Source organism: Neoarius graeffei, chromosome 2 (assembly GCF_027579695.1).
Source record: "Neoarius graeffei isolate fNeoGra1 chromosome 2, fNeoGra1.pri, whole genome shotgun sequence".
Classification (NCBI taxonomy): Eukaryota; Metazoa; Chordata; class Actinopteri; order Siluriformes; family Ariidae; genus Neoarius; species Neoarius graeffei.
The window spans coordinates 1,777,366-1,798,179 of NC_083570.1; the positions used below are offsets into that span (position 1 = coordinate 1,777,366).

General features: G+C 41.2%; 2 protein-coding genes across 2 annotated transcripts; both read right to left on the reverse strand.

The window, feature by feature from the left end:
• Positions 1–4,805: 4,805 nt before the first annotated feature.
• LOC132871052 (trace amine-associated receptor 13c-like) lies at positions 4,806–5,810 on the reverse strand. Its single transcript, XM_060905207.1, has one exon. It carries the CDS (start codon positions 5,808–5,810, stop codon positions 4,806–4,808), a length of 1,005 nt encoding a protein of 334 aa, XP_060761190.1.
• A 10,924-nt stretch (positions 5,811–16,734) lies between these two features.
• On the reverse strand, positions 16,735–17,727 carry LOC132871067 (trace amine-associated receptor 13c-like). The gene has a single exon (XM_060905208.1). The coding sequence runs from the start codon at positions 17,725–17,727 to the stop codon at positions 16,735–16,737; it is 993 nt and encodes a 330-aa protein (XP_060761191.1).
• Between the last annotated feature and the right edge of the window lie 3,087 nt (positions 17,728–20,814).

Below are 20,814 nucleotides of genomic sequence, written 5' to 3' on the forward strand. Positions count from 1 at the left end.
AAGTCAAGTCAAGTTTATTTGTATAGCTCTTTTAACAATAAACGTTGTCACAAAGCAGCTTTACACAATTTGAACGACTTAAAACATGAGCTAATTTTATCCCTAATCTGTCCCCAGTGAACAAGCCTGTGGCGATGGTGGCAAGGAAAAACTCCCTCAGATGACATGAGGAAGAAACCTCGAGAGTAACCAGACTCAAAAGGGAACCCATCCTCATTTGGGCAACAACAGACAGCATGACTATAATATTAACAGTTTTAACATGAATTCAGTTTTGTTGATGTTTTAAACTCTTCATTGATGGAAACTTGAGTGGAAAACTGTTCATGACAACTGCAGTCCTAAAGTTAGCAAGTCAACTGCAGTCCTCAGCCATAAAAGCATTACTGTAAGAGTCCAGAGCGTCCTCCAGGTGTGACTTTCAACTGTCCTCATGGGGCCGTCCTCCACAGGAGCGATGCGATGAGACTCCAACCAGACACAGGGCACCAGGATGGATCAAGCAGGTCCAAGGAGCAGAAGAGGTTCAGCATCTCGATCCCAGGACCAACATGTAACTCAGATTGGGGGGGGGGGGGGAGAGAGGGAGAGAAAACACAGGTTGTTAGGTATGCCCAATGTCACCTGAATAAGTAGGAACAGTATACCTATTGCACTGAGTACAAGCAGGGACTCTGGCAACTAACTATGACAGAATAACTAAAAGGGGAGAGCCAGAAGGTAACACAGGCATGAGGGAGCCCCAGGACATAAAGCAGCAGCCACTACACCATCAACAAACTCGAGTGAGCAAGCGAGTGGGGGACTGACAGCATCCATACATCCCAGTTTACCAAAACACTCTATCTGAGGATCCTCCAGATCTACACCTTTACCTCATAAACACCATTAACACAAGGCTTGACTAAACAGATCTGTTTTCAGCCGAGACTTAAACACTGAGACTGTGTCTGATTCCCGAACACTACTTGGAAGGCTGTTCCATAACTGTGGGGCTTTGTAAGAAAAGGCTCTGCCCCCTGATGTAGCCTTCAGTATACGAGGTACCAGCAGATAGCCTGCACCTTTTGATCTAAGTAGGCGTGGCGAGTCATAGAGGAGCAGAAGTTCACTCAGGTACTGTGGTGTGAGACCATTTAGTGCTTTCAAGGTCAATAGTAGTACTTTATAATCAATACGAAATTAGATTGGGAGCCAGTGCAGTGTGGATAAGACACGGGTGATGGGGTCATATTTTCTAGCTCTAGTAAGGACTCTTGCTGCTGCATTTTGAACTAACTGGAGCTTGTTTATGCACTTATTGGAACATCCAGACAGTAAGGCATTACAATAATCCAACCTGGAGGTAACAAAAGCATGAACTAGTTTTTCCGCATTACGTAGTGATATTAAATTTCTTATCTTAGCAATATTTCTGAGATGAAAGAAAGCTATCCGGGTAATGTTATCAATGTGAGTTTCGAATGAAAGACTGGGGTCAATAATCACTCCGAGGTCTTTTACTGCTGCACATGAAGAAACAGAAAGGCCATCCAGAGTTATTGTGTAATCAGAAAACTTACTTCTAGCTGCATGTGGTCCGAGTACAAGTACTTCAGTCTCGTCAGAGTTAAGCAGAAGGAAGTTAATAAGCATCCAGTGTCTAATGTCCTTCACACATTCCTCAATTCTATTAAGCTGGTGTCTCTCATCAGGTTTTGCAGAAACATACAACTGTGTCATCAGCATAACAGTGGAAACTAATACAATGTTTACGGATAATATCACCCAGAGGGAACATATACAACCCCGATTCCAAAAAAGTTGGGACAAAGTACAAATCGTAAATAAAAACGGAATGCAATGATGTGGACGTTTCAAAATTCCATATTTTATTCAGAATAGAATATAGATGACATATCAAATGTTTAAACTGAGAAAATGTATAATTTAAAGAGAAAAATTAGGTGATTTTAAATTTCATGACAACACCACATCTCAAAAAAGTTGGGACAAGGCCATGTTTACTACTGTGAGACATCCCCTTTTCTCTTTACAACAGTCTGTAAACGTCTGGGGACTGAGGAGACAAGTTGCTCAAGTTTAGGGATAGGAATGTTAACCCATTCTTGTCTAATGTAGGATTCTAGTTGCTCAACTGTCTTAGGTCTTTTTTGTCGTATCTTCCGTTTTATGATGCGCCAAATGTTTTCTATGGGTGAAAGATCTGGACTGCAGGCTGGTCAGTTCAGTACCCGGACCCTTCTTCTACACAGCCATGATGCTGTAATTGATGCAGTATGTGGTTTGGCATTGTCATGTTGGAAAATGCAAGGTCTTCCCTGAAAGAGACGTCGTCTGGATGGGAGCATATGTTGCTCTAGAACCTGGATATACCTTTCAGCATTGATGGTGTCTTTCCAGATGTGTAAGCTGCCCATGCCACATGCACTAATGCAACCCCATACCATCAGAGATGCAGGCTTCTGAACTGAGCGCTGATAACAACTCGGGTTGTCCTTCTCCTCTTTAGTCCGAATGACACGGCGTCCCTGATTTCCATAAAGAACTTCAAATTTTGATTTGTCTGACCACAGAACAGTTTTCCACTTTGCCACAGTCCATTTTAAATGAGCCTTGGCCCAGAGAAGACGTCTGCGCTTCTGGATCATGTTTAGATACGGCTTCTTCTTTGAACTATAGAGTTTTAGCTGGCAACAGCAGATGGCACGGTGAATTGTGTTCACAGATAATGTTCTCTGGAAATATTCCTGAGCCCATTTTGTGATTTCCAATACAGAAGCATGCCTGTATGTGATGCACTGCCGTCTAAGGGCCCGAAGATCACGGACACCCAGTATGGTTTTCCGGCCTTGACCCTTACGCACAGAGATTCTTCCAGATTCTCTGAATCTTTTGATGATATTATGCACTGTAGATGATGATATGTTCAAACTCTTTGCAATTTTACACTGTCGAAATCCTTTCTGATATTGCTCCACTATTTGTCGGCGCAGAATTAGGGGGATTGGTGATCCTCTTCCCATCTTTACTTCTGAGAGCCGCTACCACTCCAAGATGCTCTTTTTATACCCAGTCATGTTAATGACCTATTGCCAATTGACCTAATGAGTTGCAATTTGGTCCTCCAGCTGTTCCTTTTTTGTACCTTTAACTTTTCCAGCCTCTTATTGCCCCTGTCCCAACTTTTTTGAGATGTGTTGCTGTCATGAAATTTCAAATGAGCCAATATGTGGCATGAAATTTCAAAATGTCTCAATTTCGACATTTGATATGCTGTCTATGTTCTATTGTGAATACAATATCAGTTTTTGAGATTTTAAATTATTGCATTCCGTTTTTATTTATAATTTGTACTTTGTCCCAACTTTTTTTGGAATCGGGGTTGTATAAAGAAAAAAGCAGTGGACCCAAGACAGAATCTTGTGGAACACCAAACTTTACCTCAGTATGTCTAGAAATATCACCATTTATATCAACATACTGATAGCGATCAGTTAAATAAGAGCTGGTCAGGACTTTGACTTTACCATTCCAAAACATTAACTTTATTCTTCTTTAACCATTCTTTGGTAGAAAGACTTGTGTGCTTAGGGTCGTTGTTTTGTTGTTTACGCTTTTCATACTGTCCCAGATTTATGGAATTGGGGTTGTATGTTGTACAATCATTCTGCCACAGAAAAAGAACAGTTCAAAGAAATCATTGAAAGCCCAACCTTGCCATGATATTCATGTCTATGTGTATGTAAACTTCTGACTGGAATAGATACATAGGAACTGGCTCCTGAAGCAGATAGATATACATTCTGGGCCCTTAAAAACAGAGTTCACTCATGCAAAACTAAACTTAGAAATTCGGCTCAAGAAGAAAAAGTCGTGGCTGATTATACACTTATGGGAGCCTGGTACCGTAGGTAAGGCATGCTAGGCATTTGCAAATAGGTTTGCTCTTTCAGGGAGGGTGTGTTACCTGCACAGGTGTTTGTGTGCATGTGTCTGTGGCTGTATCCATTTTTGATCACAAACACAGAGGAGCAGGCAGAAACTACAACGAAGAAATTTGGCACAAGAAAAAAAAATGTAGTGGGTGATATACATTTTTGTGAGCCTGGTAGGTAAGGTATACCCAGGTATTTGCAAACATGTTTGCTCTTTCAGGGTGGGTGTGTTACGTGCACAGAAGTTTGTGTGCATATGTCTGTAGCTGTATCCATTTTTGACCACAAACACAGAGGGTCAGGGAGAAATATGTGATGTGGTTAAATGTGAGGAGACCAGGACCACAGCGCTACAGAGTTTACCCGAGGCACAGGGGAGGGATATTCTAAGAGAGACCAGCTTTTTGACCACCAAGCCTGATGACCACAGTGAGCATTCCTCAATGCCTTCTGAGGCAATGCCTATGAATTCAGGACCATCTTCACAAATACCTAGCATTTACATTGTCATATCACTGCCACATTGTGAAACCATGAGAGGTTAATGATTATCGTCCCTGTTTCTTTCTAACTAGCTGAAGTCAGGTGATGTTGCAGAGCTAAATTAAAGAGATTTCCAAGCGTGACTTCATTTTGGGTACTGTATGAATGACAGTGTTTTGTCTGTCCTGAAGTTAGCATGATTAATAGCACAAATTTGTTTAAATTCAAATACTGACCTGCAAACAGTCCAGAATCACAAACACTGAACATTCAAGATACTGAACATGTCTCTTCTTTATTCTTAAACATTGATAATTTGAATATTTCCACAGTTAAATAAAAAGAAAAATATATGTACATATATACCTATAATCTAAAACACATTCATGAAAGAATATTGATTAATGCTGAGTCAGTTTGAAATATTTGCAGAATTAGAATTGATTTGATGCACCTCCTAAACCACGGGTAAAACAGAGCATAAATAACCGGATTAATGGTTGAATTAAGACAAAGCACTACAAAGAGTTTAAGAAATGTTTCTGTCTGTAGTTCAATAATGTCACCTAATAAACTGTAAATAAAGTATGGAAGTAAACACACCAGGAACACAGACACTAAAATGCCGAGGACTTTAGCTGCTTTTCTCTCAGATTTCATCGAGTGTGATGTGATTTTCTGTGTTTCAGGCCGTGCGTGATTATTAAGCTCTCTGATAGCAGTGGCATGTTTCTTAGCAATCACAAAAACCCCAGTATACAATATGATTATGACAGAACATGGAAAGATAAATGTTATTACAAGATCAATTACATTCCACACCTCATTCAGAAAAAGATAACACTCTCCAGGACACATTACAGAGCTTGTGAAGTTTCCATTGAAGTAACAGAGTGTCATGTTATACACCAGAGAAGTACACCAGTTAGAAAAAACCACAATGCTCATTGTCCTCCGACAGACTGTGTTTATATAGAGAAACGGGTTTGAGAGAGCCAAATACCGGTCCACAGCGATCAGGGCGATATTATAGATGGATAGACTTATGAGAACATAAGTAATCATCAACAGACCGATGCAGTACCCCTTATCAAATATCCAGCATGACTCGATGGCCCAGATTAATGCTGGAGGCATCACTAAAGCACCAACGAAGAAATCTGACACCGCCAGAGAGAGCAGGAGCATGTTGGTTGGTGTGTGAAGCTGCTTGAAGTGAAGAACAGACACAATGACAAGCAGATTTCCACACACTGTTAGCAGAACCACAGCAGTCGCACATACGTACAGTAAGATATAAATTACAGGAGATGCAGATCTTTCTGAACAGGAGAAATGCACACAGTGATCAGATTGGTTTAACTCTGTCTGATTCATGAATATATACATTTTTAAAAGAAGTCTCTGTTGCATTGTGGTCAAATGAATGATCAGTCAGACAGCTCAGATACATTTATAGCTAAGAAATTAATCACGCCCCCTCAGGTTCTATTTATATCTGAATGAATATGATGTCATGCCTTGGGGAAACAAAAGACCAAAGACGGCATTAAACAAAGACAAACACCTATTATTATAGGATCCTTTAATTTTCATGTACAACTAAGAAACAGGGTGGCACGGTGGTAAAGTGTTTTGCACTCTCTCTTCACATGCAGGTTTCTGGTTCAAACTTGCCAGTCAATCAGGGTCTTTCTGTGTGGAGTTTGCATGTTCTCCCCTTGCCTACGTGGGTTTCCTCCTCCAGTCCAAAGACGTGGATTCGGTCAACTGGCTACTCTAAATTCCCCATAGGTGAGAATGTGAATGGTTCTTCGTCTCTGTGTTAGCCCTGCGATACACTCTTGACCTGTCCAGGGTGAACCCCGTAATTCACCCAAAGTCAGCAAAGACTGGTTTCAGCTTCCTCCATGACCCATGATGGATAAGCAGTGTAGATAATGGATGGATGAATGTCATGATAACAGTACCAGTTGCACCTATTTTTTTTCCATGTTTCTGAAGGCTTAAGTTTATGCTTAAGACTTCTGAAGTAGTCCTCCATTATTCCATTCACTTTGTGCAATGCACCAGTTTGACTGGCAGCAAAACAGCTCCAGAGCATTATGCTACCACCACCATGTCTTACAGTTGGTAGACTGTTCCTCTGTATCTCTGGTCATTGTGGCCAAACAACTCAGTGTTTTTCTTTGGTGGTTTCCTGGTTTTTCCCAACCATCTGAACCAGTTTCCTCTCAGCTGATCGGGACAGTTTGGATCTTCTTCTGGCAAAGTGGCTTGACAAAGTGGCTACACCTTCCAATAACTTGTATTTACATGTATTTGTTTGAACAGATGATTTTAGAATCTGCAGTTGTTTAGAAATGACTCCAACAGATATTCCTGAGTGTGTAAATCTATGATCCTCTTTCTCAGATCTGCACTGAGCTCCTTGGACTTTTCCATTGTATTGTGTGTTGGCCAATTCAATGAGTGTCAAAAAAACCTTTTTTTGTTGTGCACAGAGAAGCAACCAGCTGGCATCAATCATCATCACTAACAGGCAGTAAAGAGGCCTTGGCCTTGGCAAATTAAAAGACATTTGGGAACTTTCAGCACCACTGAATGAATTATAAATTAGGGATAAAATTAGCTCATGTTTAAAGTCTTTAATTTTCTGTAAAGCTGCTTTGCGACAATGTCTATTGTTAAAAGCGCTATAAAAAATAAACTTGACTTAATCTGACTGACTTATAAATTGTGGCTATGCACATTGTTGACCCTGTGTGTATAATTTTGACGTTGTATGTATAATGTTCATTTCTGAAAACCCAAAATAAATTAAAACTTCTGCACCAAATTCTTGCTTTTTTTCTCCTTAAGGTGTATGTTGTACAATCATTCTGACAGAATAAGAACAGTTCAAAGAAATAATTGAAAGCCCAACCTTGCCATGATATTCATGTTGTTATGTGTACGGTATGTAAACTTCTGAATAGAATATAAACATATGAACTGGTCTCTGAAACATATAGACATAAATTCCACAAATTCCTTCCTGAGCTCACTCATGCAAAACTACAGTTTAGAAATTTGGCACAAGAAGAAAACGTAGTGTTTGATAAGGCATGGTAAATCATACATAGGTATTTGGTAAGGCATACATAGGTATTTGCAAACAAGTTTGCTCTTTTGGGGTGGGTGTGTTACATGCACAGGTGTTCATGTGCATATGTCTGTGGCTCTGTCCAAAACTCTGTACTGGATACTGCTCATGTACTGATCTTGTGGTAATAAGCTTATGCAGTACATGAAAAATCAAAATTTTGCAGTACACAACAGTTACTGGGCGGCACGGTGGTGTACTGGTTAGCGCTGTCGCCTCACAGCAAGAAGGTCCGGGTTCGAGCCCCATGGCCGGCGAGGGCCTTTCTGTGTGGAGTTTGCATATTCTCCCCGTGTCTGTGTGGGTTTCCTCCGGGTGCTCCGGTTTCCCCCACAGTCCAAAGACATGCAGGTTAGGTTAACTGGTGACTCTAAATTGACCGTAGGTGTGAATGTGAGTGTGAATGGTTGTCTGTGTCTATGTGTCAGCCCTGTGATGACCTGGCAACTTGTCCAGGGTATACCCCGCCTTTCGCCCATAGTCAGCTGGGATAGGCTCCAGCTTGCCTGCGACCCTGTAGAACAGGATAAAGCGGCTAGAGATGATGAGATGAGATGAGATGAGACAACAATTACCCAGATGATATACTACACTGCTGAAAATTTCCAGTATACAGCCAGAGCTCAATTCAATAGCTCCTGCATCCTGTAGTGCAGCAGATGCAACACGGTGATTCCAAGTCTGTAAATTTTGTATGTAATGCTGCATTCATGGCATGGTGGAAATTGGGAAAATACAAGCTCTGAGTCAGACAAAATATGCAGTGTAACTAAACATATACAAAGTACTTAAGATAAAAGCAAAGATAAATAATATAATTAGAATAAAGTATAATAAAGTGTGGGCGGCACGGTGGTGTAGTGGTTAGTGCTGTCGTCTCACAGCAAGAAGGTCCGGGTTCGAGCCCCGTGGCCGGCAAGGGCCTTTCTGTGCGGAGTTTGCATGTTCTCCCCGTGTCCGCGTGGGTTTCCTCCGGGTGCTCCGGTTTCCCCCACAGTCCAAAGACATGCAGGTTAGGTTAACTGGTGACTCTAAATTGACCGTAGGTGTGAATGTGAGTGTGAATGGTTGTCTGTGTCTATGTGTCAGCCCTGTGATTACCTGGCGACTTGTCCAGGGTGTACCCCGCCTTTCACCTGTAGTCAGCTGGGATAGGATCCAGCTCGCCCGCGACCCTGTAGAACAGGATAAAGCAGCTAGAGATAATGAGATGAGATAATTAAGTGTAAGTGTAACGATAAGCATATTCAAGTAAAGTTAGCGCATTTCAGAGACCATGCACATGCAATTACAGATGTTGCTCTTGGCATCTATATTGTTTTCTGAGTTGATCAAGCGAATGCATGTTTTTTGGAATATCAAAAGTTCTTGGATGCAGCTTAAGTCTGCCACCAGCCCCATCTGTAATGTAGACTGTGATGACATGGATGTACTAGTCTATAGCACATTACATGCAAGTTGTTATACCTGCATACTGTACTGTATACAGGCCTCTCATTTGAGTGACAGCATAATAGATATGATGTCATGCCTTGTTGGAACAAAAGGTCAGAATGTTTCCCCCATCTCGTGCTCTTGACTGGACTGATGGCACCTGTGGACTGCCTTTGATTTCTGTGAAGGTAAATGGAGAAAATTTCGAGTTCGTTAGTATAAAATCAAATACATCAATGTATGTTCAGTGTGGTGAACATTAGACATGTATGTCATAAACATCAGTTAATTATATTTATTGGGAATATGACCAAATTTTACCTACGAAGCTCACTGATATTAAAGAAATTCAGCCTGTTACACTGTATTATGCCTCTTTTGCAAATTATGTTCCGGTATACGAACACATGCTCTGCTCATAAACACTGCTACCAGCTGATGCAATCCAGGCTCCCTGGTCCTTTCATTCCATCATCTCACAAGACCAGTCACACAACACAGAGCCTTGCTAGGAATTACAAATCAGTTGTTTCTGTCTGCAGTTAAAAAAATGTTGCATAATAAATTGTAAATCAAATATCACATGGAAACATCATAAAAACATACATTAAAATGCAAAGGACTTTAGTTGCTTTTCTCTCACATATTAAGTGTGAGGTATTTCCTGTGCTTTAGGCCGTGCATGATTATTCAGCTCTCTGATAGTGGTAGCAGGGTTTTGGGGGGGGGGGGGGGGGGGGGGGGGGGTAAGTACAAAAACTCAAGTTTACAAAATCACAGAAAATAAAAATGCTTTCCAGGATATATTACAAAATGTACAATGTTTCCATTGAAGTAAAAGAGTGCTATGACAAACACCACCCACCCACCCAGTTTAGTACTTTTATTTGGATCACAGCACAAGAAAGAGCCACAGATCCAAACATTACTGGAAACCACTGCAGATTTGTAAAAGTGATCATTCAATTAGTCAATCCAACAATATCTATGGAAAAATATGACATCTCCGTCTCCAAATGGACAAGCTACCTATTATGGCAGATATGGAACAATACTTCGCCAGTCTCTTTGCGGTTGTTTTTCGTAGCCCACATAGTTGCATTCCTGATAGAACAAGTTTGTGTACATGTCCAAGACTCCCAAATACTAGAACCACTAGTTTACATTGAAATCCAAGGCCCATGATAGTATTGACAAGTGGCTGGTATTTCAACATTTTATAATTAAAGCATGTGTCCATATACAGATCAAAAGAGCAACCTACTTCCACAATTATTGCTATTCTATTGTTTTTGTCTATGATGGTTATATCTGGAGTGTTTGGGAAATTGTCTAATAGTACATAAGTAATGTCAGAGTTAAACCACGCAATTTGCACAGCACTATGTTTATACATACTGGTGGGCGCTTCAGATGTTCCTTTAATGCTATCTGCAATTATGTCAACCAATCGGTCATGCCTAGCTGTATAAAGGTCCTTGTAAAAATGACAGCCATTAAGGACATGTGCTATTGTTTCGTTTTCACGAGTGGAGGTATGGAGAATACAGTATGGATCTTGATTGGACGGATACCAGGTGGCTAGATTATATTTTGTTGGGAGGACTTGAAGGCGAGTTTTAATAGCAAAAATTAATATATCCCCTCCAACAGCAGAATTAGACAGCACAGAGTGGGATAGTGCATCATCTGCAAAGGCCAACCCTGCCAGTTTCCCTTGCAGTTTTAGGCTGGTCCAATGTTGAGCATTCCGTGATCGCGCCATCTGCAGAATGAAAGCCCGCGCACGTTTTGCAGGCAGTTCTTGTTCCCTGCCGTCTTGTATGTATGTTGCGCAGGGGTAGATGAGCGGATCTGTTATGATGTTATCGTTAGGTGTTATTTCTGCACCGTCTAGTTTGGCCCACCACAAATGTATGTTTATGCGGTTGCATAGATCATTTAGATCAAGCCAATCTGACCTCACACCAAAACCAGTTGCTTTTATGTCTAATTTGCCGTTATCTTTTTTCCGGAATCCGAGGAACTGCGCGTCACCATGTGTAACTGGAACCTTGCGTCGCTCCAAGTGCTGAAACACTGAGGCCCGGGCCATCTCCCTGATGCTCCGATCGTCATTGGCAAGCATGTTAAGAAGATGGTTGGTTCTGGTGGCGGTGTAAATCCACTCAGTGTTTGAGACACCCAGACCTCCCTCCTTCTTTGATTGAAAGATTATATCCCTGGTTGAATGTGTATTTAATCCGAACCAGTGTCTGACAGTTCGAACTGTTATGTTGTTCATTTCAATCAGAGTTTTTTGTGGCATATGAATGTTTGCGAAGAGGTGCTGGATTTTTGAAAGAGCTATTTCTCTGATGGCTTGTACCTTCATCATGATGGGTAGAGGAGCTGAGTCAATGAGATGTAATCTGCTTGCTTATTGATATATTACAAAATGTACAATGTTTCCATTGAAGTAAAAGAGTGCTATGACAAACACCACCCACCCACCCACGCATGCACACACACACACACACACACACACACACACACACACACACACACACACACAAGTTAAAATGTACTATGATGTACACAGATCTCCCAAAAATTGTGATTGTGTAGAGAAATGGGCTTGAGAGAGCCAAATACTGATCGACAAGGTATCAAATTGATACTGTAGACACACAGTTTTGTGAGCAGAAAAGAAGTGATCAAACAGATACAGGACACTTTGTCAAATATCCAGCATGATTCATCTAGATCAGTGCTACTGGCATAAATGACAGTGCAGATGAAGATATCTGCCATTGCTCAAGACAGCACGAGTGTTGTGGTTGGTGTAAGGGCCTAATGGCTCTGTTACTGGCATTAAGGAGAACCCAGAGTCATTCAAGAACCAAAATCGAGGGTAAGCAGTACAGATGTTTGAGAAGAGAAACTGCATGAAATTCAATTTAATTCATTTGTATGGTGATTTTAACAGTGGATATTGTCACAAAGCAACATTCCACATATCCACATTTTAGATATTTTAATATTTAAATGAACTCCTCAAGCATGGAGGTCCTGAATTCATTAAGGCATATACCACCATCTGCCAGAGGATATGGGACAGTAAACAGTGGCCATGAGAATGGACCCAGTCCCTGATAATCCCACTGCCAAGAAAGGGAAACTTGAGAGAATGCAAGATCACAGAACCATCAGTTTAATAAGTCATCCAGGCAAAATAATGCTGAGAATCTTACTGAATAGACTCAAAGGTACTGTAAGACAGAAGAAATCCTGGCTGAAGGACAAGCAGGATTTAGACCAAAGCAAAGCACTGTTGAGTAGACATTCACCGTCAGGCTTTATATTCAACATCTGGTTTTAAAGAAAAGACAGAGCCTGTAGGAAAGAATTATTTAAGTTTAACTGGTTTCCTGGACCTGACAGAGAGGTTTTGTTTCTTTCATATTTCACACTATTCTAATTCTTTCATTGCTGCTGGGGTCATCTTAAACTCTCCTTCGCTTGCATTTTACAGAGTTTCTGGTTCCATATCTCATATCTCCATTATTAGTAGCAAGAGGCATGGCAAAATTTTGGTCCAAGAGTTGCTCTCCTGGAACAAACACAGCATTTGAAACCTATAGGTAAAGGAGAATACTTACCAACAACTGGTACCAGTCATTATCCCTAAAATAAGGCAGTTACTGCAAGTAGATCACAGCAAGTTGTTAATGTTCCTGGGAACCAGAAACTTCCTCATGTTATTGATACTTTCACACAATACCTTTTCCATGGTGCAGTTCCTCTGTGTCTTTGGGCAAAGGATGAGTTTGATAAGTGATGGATGAAGGGAGCAAACACCTCTTGTGAGGCCTCTCCAGGAAATAGCCTGATACTTCCTGCCTGGAGGTCGACAGGGTTGTGAATTTTGTACAGTTTCCGAGGTTAGTAAATGATTGTGCTTTTACTTGTACCCCTGTAGTGCCTAACCCAGCTAATACATCATCTTCACCAGCGGAAAACAGAGCCTGGTTTTCAGTTATTGATCTAGTTATACTTTTTCCTCAGTATTCCTTTATACCCTGCTTGACAATATTGGTTTGTTTTTACCTTCTGTGGGAAGATAAAGTATACTTTATTGTCCCCAAGGGGGAAATTCATCTTGGACTCCAGTCACAAGGGAAGTGATGTAAATGGACAGTTATGCCACAAGGCTATGTAGAATCACCTACTGTCTGTTCAGAAGCATGAACTAGAAACCTTGAAAGTTTCCACCCCAAAAATGGCAGTGTATTGTTTAATTATTTTCATGATCTCTTACTCTGTTGATTCAATAAAAGAGCCTGGGAGGAAGAGGCACTTCATTTGCTCTATTATTCAATGGCCACAAGGTGGCACCATATAATTGCAGTTGGTTTCTCAAGAGTTGAAATAATTTTGTCCATGTTCTTTACCCCAGGGTAAGTGTTTAGGTCTTGATCAAATTGCAGCAATTATTTCATGAGCAAGACCCAAGATGGAGCAACAGTTGATGATACTATTGGACATGGCTGGCTACTGCCACATGTGGATCGCTGAATATGCTGAAATTATTCAACCATTATGTTCACTTGTGGCACTGTTCAATGTTTATGTGTAAATTTTTGACACTATGTTAAAAATTGTAAGCTAAGTAAGCTTGTGAAGTTTCCACTGAAATATGTGAGTGCCAAATTATAGACCATCACTACACACCAGTTAAAAAAAATTACAACATGACTGATCCTCACAGAGACATGGTTCATGTAGAGAAAGGGGTTTGAGAGAGCCAAATATCGATCCACAACAATGTTATAGATGTACAAGTTTGTGAAGAAATCACTCCTGGTCGGCACTGAATTGTTACCATGGTAACATGGGACTTAGGCCCGCATTAGCCTGTGTCTAATCATTCTGTCTTAAAATTAGTCAGTTTTTTTTTTGTGAAATGGTCTAACTTGCATTAAACTCATCTATGGGGAAAATTACGACTGGTCTACCATGACAGACCAGTCTTAAATATCTTTGTCAAAGCGGTAGCTGGTTTACCCCATATCTCACAGATCAGCAACCTTTTATTCCAACAGGAAAGTTCAAATACTTTTCTGTTCCTGTTTTTCAAGATGCCTGTCAAGGCTCTGTTCTTAGTTCATTTGTTTTTCAAATGTAGATACTTCTCTTGGTCATCTTTTTTCAGAAATATAGCCTCAGCTTTCACTATTATGCAGATGACACACAGCTTTACTGTATATTAGCACCAGTGCTAGGACAGCATTTCTACCACCATGGCTACTAGCTTGAATCCACGACATCAAGGATTGGACACACAATACTTACATCAAACTCAACACAGATAATAACAGTATAACAGTCATCCTACAACTTGGTCCAAAAGCTTTAGTCTCGAAATAGTCAGATCACTGCATTAATATCTGTGGCATCCTTGTCAAGCCCTAAATTATGATGAGCAAACTACAGTGTCTTGCAAAAGAATTCATCCCCCTTGGTGTTTTTCCTGTTTTGTTGCATTACAAGCCGGAATTAAAATGGATTTTTGGAGGATTAGCACCATTTGATTTACACAACATGCCTACCACTTTAAAAGTGAAAATTGTTGTTTTCTTGTGACACAAACAATAATTAAGATGAAAAAACAGAAATCTGGAGTGTGCATAGGTATTCACCCCCTTTCGTATGAAACCCCTAAATAAGAGCTGCTCCAACCAATTCACTTCATAAGTCACATAATTAGTTGATTAAGATCCACCTGTGTGCAATCAAAGTGTCACATGATCTGTCACATGATGTCTGTATAAATCAACCTGTTCTGGAAGGATCCTGACTCTGCAACACTACTAAGCAAGCAACATGAGAACCAAGGAGCCTCCAAACAAGTCAGAGACAAAGTTGTGGAGAAGGATGGATCAGCGTTGGGTTATAAAAAAAATCTCAAACTTTGAATATCCCAGGGAGCATCATTAAATCTATTACAGCAAAATGGAAAGAATATGGCACCGCTACAAACATGACAAGAGAAGGCTGCCCACCAAAACTTACAGACTGGGCAAGGAGGGCATTAATCAGAGATGCAACAAAGACACCAAACACAACACTGAAAGAGCTACAAATATCCACAGTGGAGATGGGAGTATCTGTCCAAAGGACCACTTTAAGCCGTACACTCCACAGAGCAGGGCTTTATGGAAGAGTGGCCAGAAAAAAAGTCACTGCTTAAGAAAACACGTTTGGAGTTTGCCTAACTGCAAGTGGCAGACTCCCCAAACACATGGAAGAAGATTCTCTGGTCAAATGAGACTAAAATTGATCTTTTTGGCCATCATGGGAAATGCTGTGTGTGGCACAAACCCAACACCCTGAGAACACCATTCCTACAGTGAAGCATGGTGGTGGCAGCATCATGCTGTGGGAATGGTTTTCATCTGCAGGGACAAGAAAGCTGGTCAGGACTGAAGGAAAGATGGACGGCACTAAATACAGGGAAATCTTGGAGGAAAACCTGTTTGAGTCAACCAGAAGTCTGAGACTGGGATGAAGGTTCACATTTCAGCAGGGCAATGGCCCTAAACATACTGCTAAACCTACACTGGAGTGGTTTAAAGGGAAACATTTAAATGTCTTGGAATGGCCTAATTAAAGCCCAGACCTCAATCCAATTGAAAATCTGTGGCATAACTTGAAGATTGCTGTACACCAACGCAACCCATCTAACTTATAAGAGTTGGAGCAGTTTTGCCTTGAGGAATGGGCAAAACTCTCAGTGGCTAGATGTTCTAAGCTAATAGAAACATACTCCAAGAGACTTGCAGATGTAATTGCAGCAAAAGGTGGCTCTACAAAGTATTGACTTTGGGAGAGTTGAATACCTATGCACACCAGATTTCTGTTTTTCATCTTAATTATTATTTGTGTCACAATAAAACAACAATTTTCACCTTTAATTTCTTTGTACATGTTACAATGACAAAACACATTTCTATTCTATTCTATTAAAGTGGAAGGCATGTTGTGTAAATCAAATGATGCAATCCCCCCAAAAAATCCATTTTAATTCCAGCTTGAAATGCGACAAAGCAGGATAAATACTCTTGCAAGACACTGTAGATGTCATCTTTGACCAACCACACTTTCCACATCAGTTCCCTCACTAAAGCTGCATTTTTTCCACCTTTGTAACATCGCTCAACTCTGACCCATACTCACCTTTAAGTAAACACCTTTGTTATTTCCCACCTTGTGTACAGCAGTGCTCTTGTTATTCAAACGTTGTTCATTTACAAAAAATATCCATTCGCAATAAAGAATAAATATAAAAAATAATATTCTTCTTGATGATTTCATGAAGGTGTCCACTACCTTTTCACAAGGAAATTATAAGTTTAACATGTTAAAATGTTAAACTAAGCATTAAAAAGTACACATGAATCATTATTTTCTTGGTGAAAATGCGTTGGTCTTTGCGTCACTGCTGTTCATTTGAAGTAATTAAATTGTTCATGAAAGAGTCTGTAATTTTAAATTATTTAATACTTATGTAAAGCTTCTGTAGCTTTACATGAGTATTAAAGCTGACATCTAAACAAGTATTGCTAGTGGATAATACAATAGAGTATACATTAAACTGAATATTGAAATTTGATTTGTTATAGAAGGATAAATTTTATATAATACAATAGTAATATTTACTGTAGGTGCATAAGGAGTAAAAAAAAAGGGCTTTCATGAAAGTACATTGATTAATGTAGAGTCATTCTGGAATATTTGCAGTGTTATACTTAATTTAAAGCATCTCCTGAACCACGGGTAAAACAGAGCATAAATTACCGGATTAATGGTGGAATTAAGACAAAACAAGATTGAGAGTTTTTGTAATGTTTCTGCCTGCAGTTCAATCACATAACCTAATAAATTGTAAATAAAAAATGGAAGTAAACAGATCAGAAACACAGACACTAAAATGCCGAGGACTTTAGCTGCTTTTCTGTCAGATTTCGTTGAGTGTGATGTGATTTTCTGTGTTTCAGGCCGTGTGTGATTATTAAGCTCTCTGATAGCAGTGGTGTGTTTCTTAGCAATCAAAAAAACATGAGTATACAATATGATTATGACAGAAAGTGGAAATATGAATGTTATTACAAGATCAATTACAGTCCAAACCTCATTCAGGAAGAGATAAGACTCTCCAGGACACATAAGAGAGCTTGTGAAGTTTCCATTGAAATATATGAGTGCCAAGTTATAGACCATCACTACACCCCAGTCAAAGACAATTACAACACAAATGATCCTCACAGAGACATGGTTCATGTAGAGAAAGGGGTTTGAGAGAGCCAAATATCGATCCACAGCAATCAGAGCAATATTATAGATTGAAACATTTGTGATGAAACAAGTAATCAACCAAAAGACAGAGCAGAAATCTCTCCCAAATATCCAGCAGGTTTCAATAGCCCAGCTGAACATCGGCGGCATTACAAAAATGCCAACAAGGAAATCTGACACGGCCAGAGAGAACACGAGTGTGTTTGTTGGTGTGTGAAGCTGCTTGAAGTGAGAAACAGAGATGATGACGAGCAGATTTCCACACACTGTTAGAAGAACCACAGCAGCTGAACACACGTACAGTAAGATATAAACTGCAGGAGATACAGATCTCTCTGGACAGGAGAAATTCACACAGCGATCAGATTGATTAAACTCCATCAGATTCATGTATGTGGAATTTCACTAATGTCTACAGAGCTTCAAGTAAAACAATAACTGCAAAGAGTCATCATGAAATGACCCATGACTCAAGCAACTCTGGGGCTTTTATAGTTTAGAAAATGATGCCAGCCCTCTCATTTGAGTGACAGCATAATAGCTATGATGTCATGCCTTGTTGGAACAAAAGGTCTAAACTAAATATCTAGAGAATGTTTCCTTCGTCTCATGTGCTCTTGACTGGACTGAAGGCACTTGTGGATTGCCTTTGATTTCTGTGAAGGTAAATGGAGAATATTTCAAGTTTGTTAGTATAAAATCAAATAAATCAATGTACGTTCAATGTAGTGAACATTAGACACATATATATTCAACATTATTTAATTAAATTTACTGGGAATATGACAAAAACAAACAAACAAACAAACAAACAAACAAATAAACAAAAAAAAACCCTCAACCCAAGTAGTATTTATGGTGTTAATAATTAGAAAATGAATTAACATGCCTTTTTCTCTCCTTTGCTGCTCAGTGGTCTGACATGTTTAAACACTTTGATGAGTAATGCCGCTTTTCCACTACCAACGCGGCTGAGTTGGGCTGAGCCGTGCCGTGCTGAGTTGGGCTGAGTCGAGCTAAGTGGGGCTGTTGGAGTTGCATTTCGACTACAACCGCGCTGAACCGTGCTGGCTGGAAGTGGGTGGATACATTGGGTGGAGTTAGCGAAAGTGGGTGGACGTCACGTGATGTCATTAGGTGGCGCAAACAGCGACATCAGTGATCTTTTAAGCGGTAGTCTCACGACCCGGATAGTAAACAATAAACATGGAGGACATGGAGTCATTAGTGTTGCTGGTCTTGGTGCTGTGGCTTGTTGTCACCGACAACGCCAACAGATACTGGCAAGAGCGTATAGATGAGGCGAGGCGCATAAGGCTTCAGAAATTCTCGTAATTCGTAATTCTTCTTCTTCCGGGTTTACGGTGTTTACAGATCCCAGCGTGCTCGCGGGGCGTGTGTGGGCATGTGAGGACACTCCTCCTCACCAATCAGTGCACAGGGGAGTGTCTCCTCACGCCCCTAGCCCCACTCAGCTCGGTTTGGCTTGCTTCAGCCCGACTCCAAAACCGTGCGAGTTTTGGGTGCTAAGCAGGGCTGAAGCGAGCTGAGTCGTGCTGCTCTGAGGTAGTCGAAACGTGAGCCGTGTCGGGCTGAAGTGAGCTGAAGCGAGCTGACGTGAGCTGAAAAAGGGTAGTGGAAAAGGGCCATAAGAGAACAGTGAAATTGTTTTCCATGTGGACTAAATTTAGCTGCCAAATTTAGCTGTTAGTGACTATCCTGCACTCAATAAGGCTATTCCTCTCACATTACACATTATCCTCAGCCATGGGTAAAACAGAGCATAAATAAACAAACAAACAGATTCATAGTGGAACTATGATAAAGCATGATAAATATGTAAGTATTATGTTTCTTGTGCAAAAGTGAGCATTGTTGATTTTGTATCTAGAATTAATATACACTAATTTTTACAGAAAAAAACCCCCCAAAATTCTGCACTATTTTGTGAAGTGCAAAAAGGTGCTTCTTTTTTTTCTTTGGATAGGACAGTGTAGAGAGACAGGGAGGGATCAGGAAATGACCTCGGTCCGGAATCAAACCTGGGTCCCTGGATTTATGGTATGGCGCCTTAGCCATCTGAGCCACGACACCCCCCAAAAAAGTGCTTCTTTATTTTCATTTTGCCTCATGGGTTGAATCACTTGGTGTGGGGAATGAGCTTCCAAGTGGGGTAGGCTTGCTGGTGGTTCCCAGGATGTGAGGAGTGACAATCTTTCCTTAGAGGTTCAGGGGATCAGTTTTCCAGATTTTCCACTGAAGGAGGGTGTCTTCCAAACTGGTATCTGATAGAAAAAAAACCCCACAGCAAGTCAGAAAAGGCACCCGGAAGGACGTACTCACTGTGTACTATGTGCAACCCTTGTATACTCTCCTGCAGTCTTGTGGAGGGTGAATGCATGTGCCATCATTAATGGCTGCCAGCCAAGCTGCTTTAAGCCTCTCCTCCCCTCATGTGTGCACTTGGTGCTGTTTTCTGCCAGTGATGCTGAACTGCCACTACTGAGATTTGGCACGGACAGCGGCTACCTGCCAATACCCTTTGGTTAGGTCAAGGATGGATATGAACTGGGCCCTCCCTAAGCTCTCAATGAGGTCATCGGCTCATGGCAGGGGGTAGCTGTCAAACTCCGATACCTCATTCAGCCTCCGGAAGTCATTGCACAGCCGGAAGTTTCCATCAGATTTGGGCACAACCAAGATGGGACTAAACCAGGGGCTGGTGGATTCTTCAATGATGCCATTCTGCGGCATCCAGGCTACTTCTGCCTCTATAGCCTGATGGTGGGCCTCTGGGACTCAGTAGGACTTCTGTCGGATGACTAATCCAGCAGGGGTCTCGATCTCATGTTGCAACAGATGGGTCCCCCTGAGCTCTGCAGAGAACATGTCCCTGAACTGATCCTCCAGTTCTTACAGCTTTTGTAGTTGGGCAGGTGTCAATTCCTCTCCCTTGTGGACCTGCTCTGGCTTGGATGGACCTGAGGAGGGAACAGGAAAGGTTGAAAGCACCAGCAATAGCTCAGTCTAATGCTTTAGCAGGTGTATGTTGTAAAGTTGGATGAGGGCTCTCTTACCTGGCTGCTGCAGGTGGTAGTTTGCAGGATCTAGCTGCTCCTGGACAACACAAGGACCTTGCCAGCAAGCAAGGGACTTGCAGCTCTCATTTGGGAGGAGCAACAGCACACAGTCACCGGGCTGAAATTCTTGAGTTTGGGCCAGCCAATTATAGACTCGTTGCTGCTTTCTCTGGGCCACACACATCTGCTTCTGTACGATGGAGGCCACCTGCTCAATCCACTATTGCATCTCTTGGATCTAGTCGATGAGGGAGCAGAATGGGGATGGCTGTTCCTCCCAGGCTTCCCTGAGGGTATCCAAGAGACCCCTGGGCTTCAGCTGAAAAAGGGCTCAAAAGACATGAACCCTCTAGAGGCCCGAGGAGTCTATCACATGGTAAAAAGGATGTAGGGGAGG

What these genes read in the sequence shown, in the direction of transcription:
- LOC132871052 (XM_060905207.1), bottom strand. Translation starts at nt 5,810, where the DNA reads ATGTATATATTCATGAATCAGACAGAGTTAAACCAATCTGATCACTGT.
- LOC132871067 (XM_060905208.1), bottom strand. Translation starts at nt 17,727, where the DNA reads ATGAATCTGATGGAGTTTAATCAATCTGATCGCTGTGTGAATTTCTCC.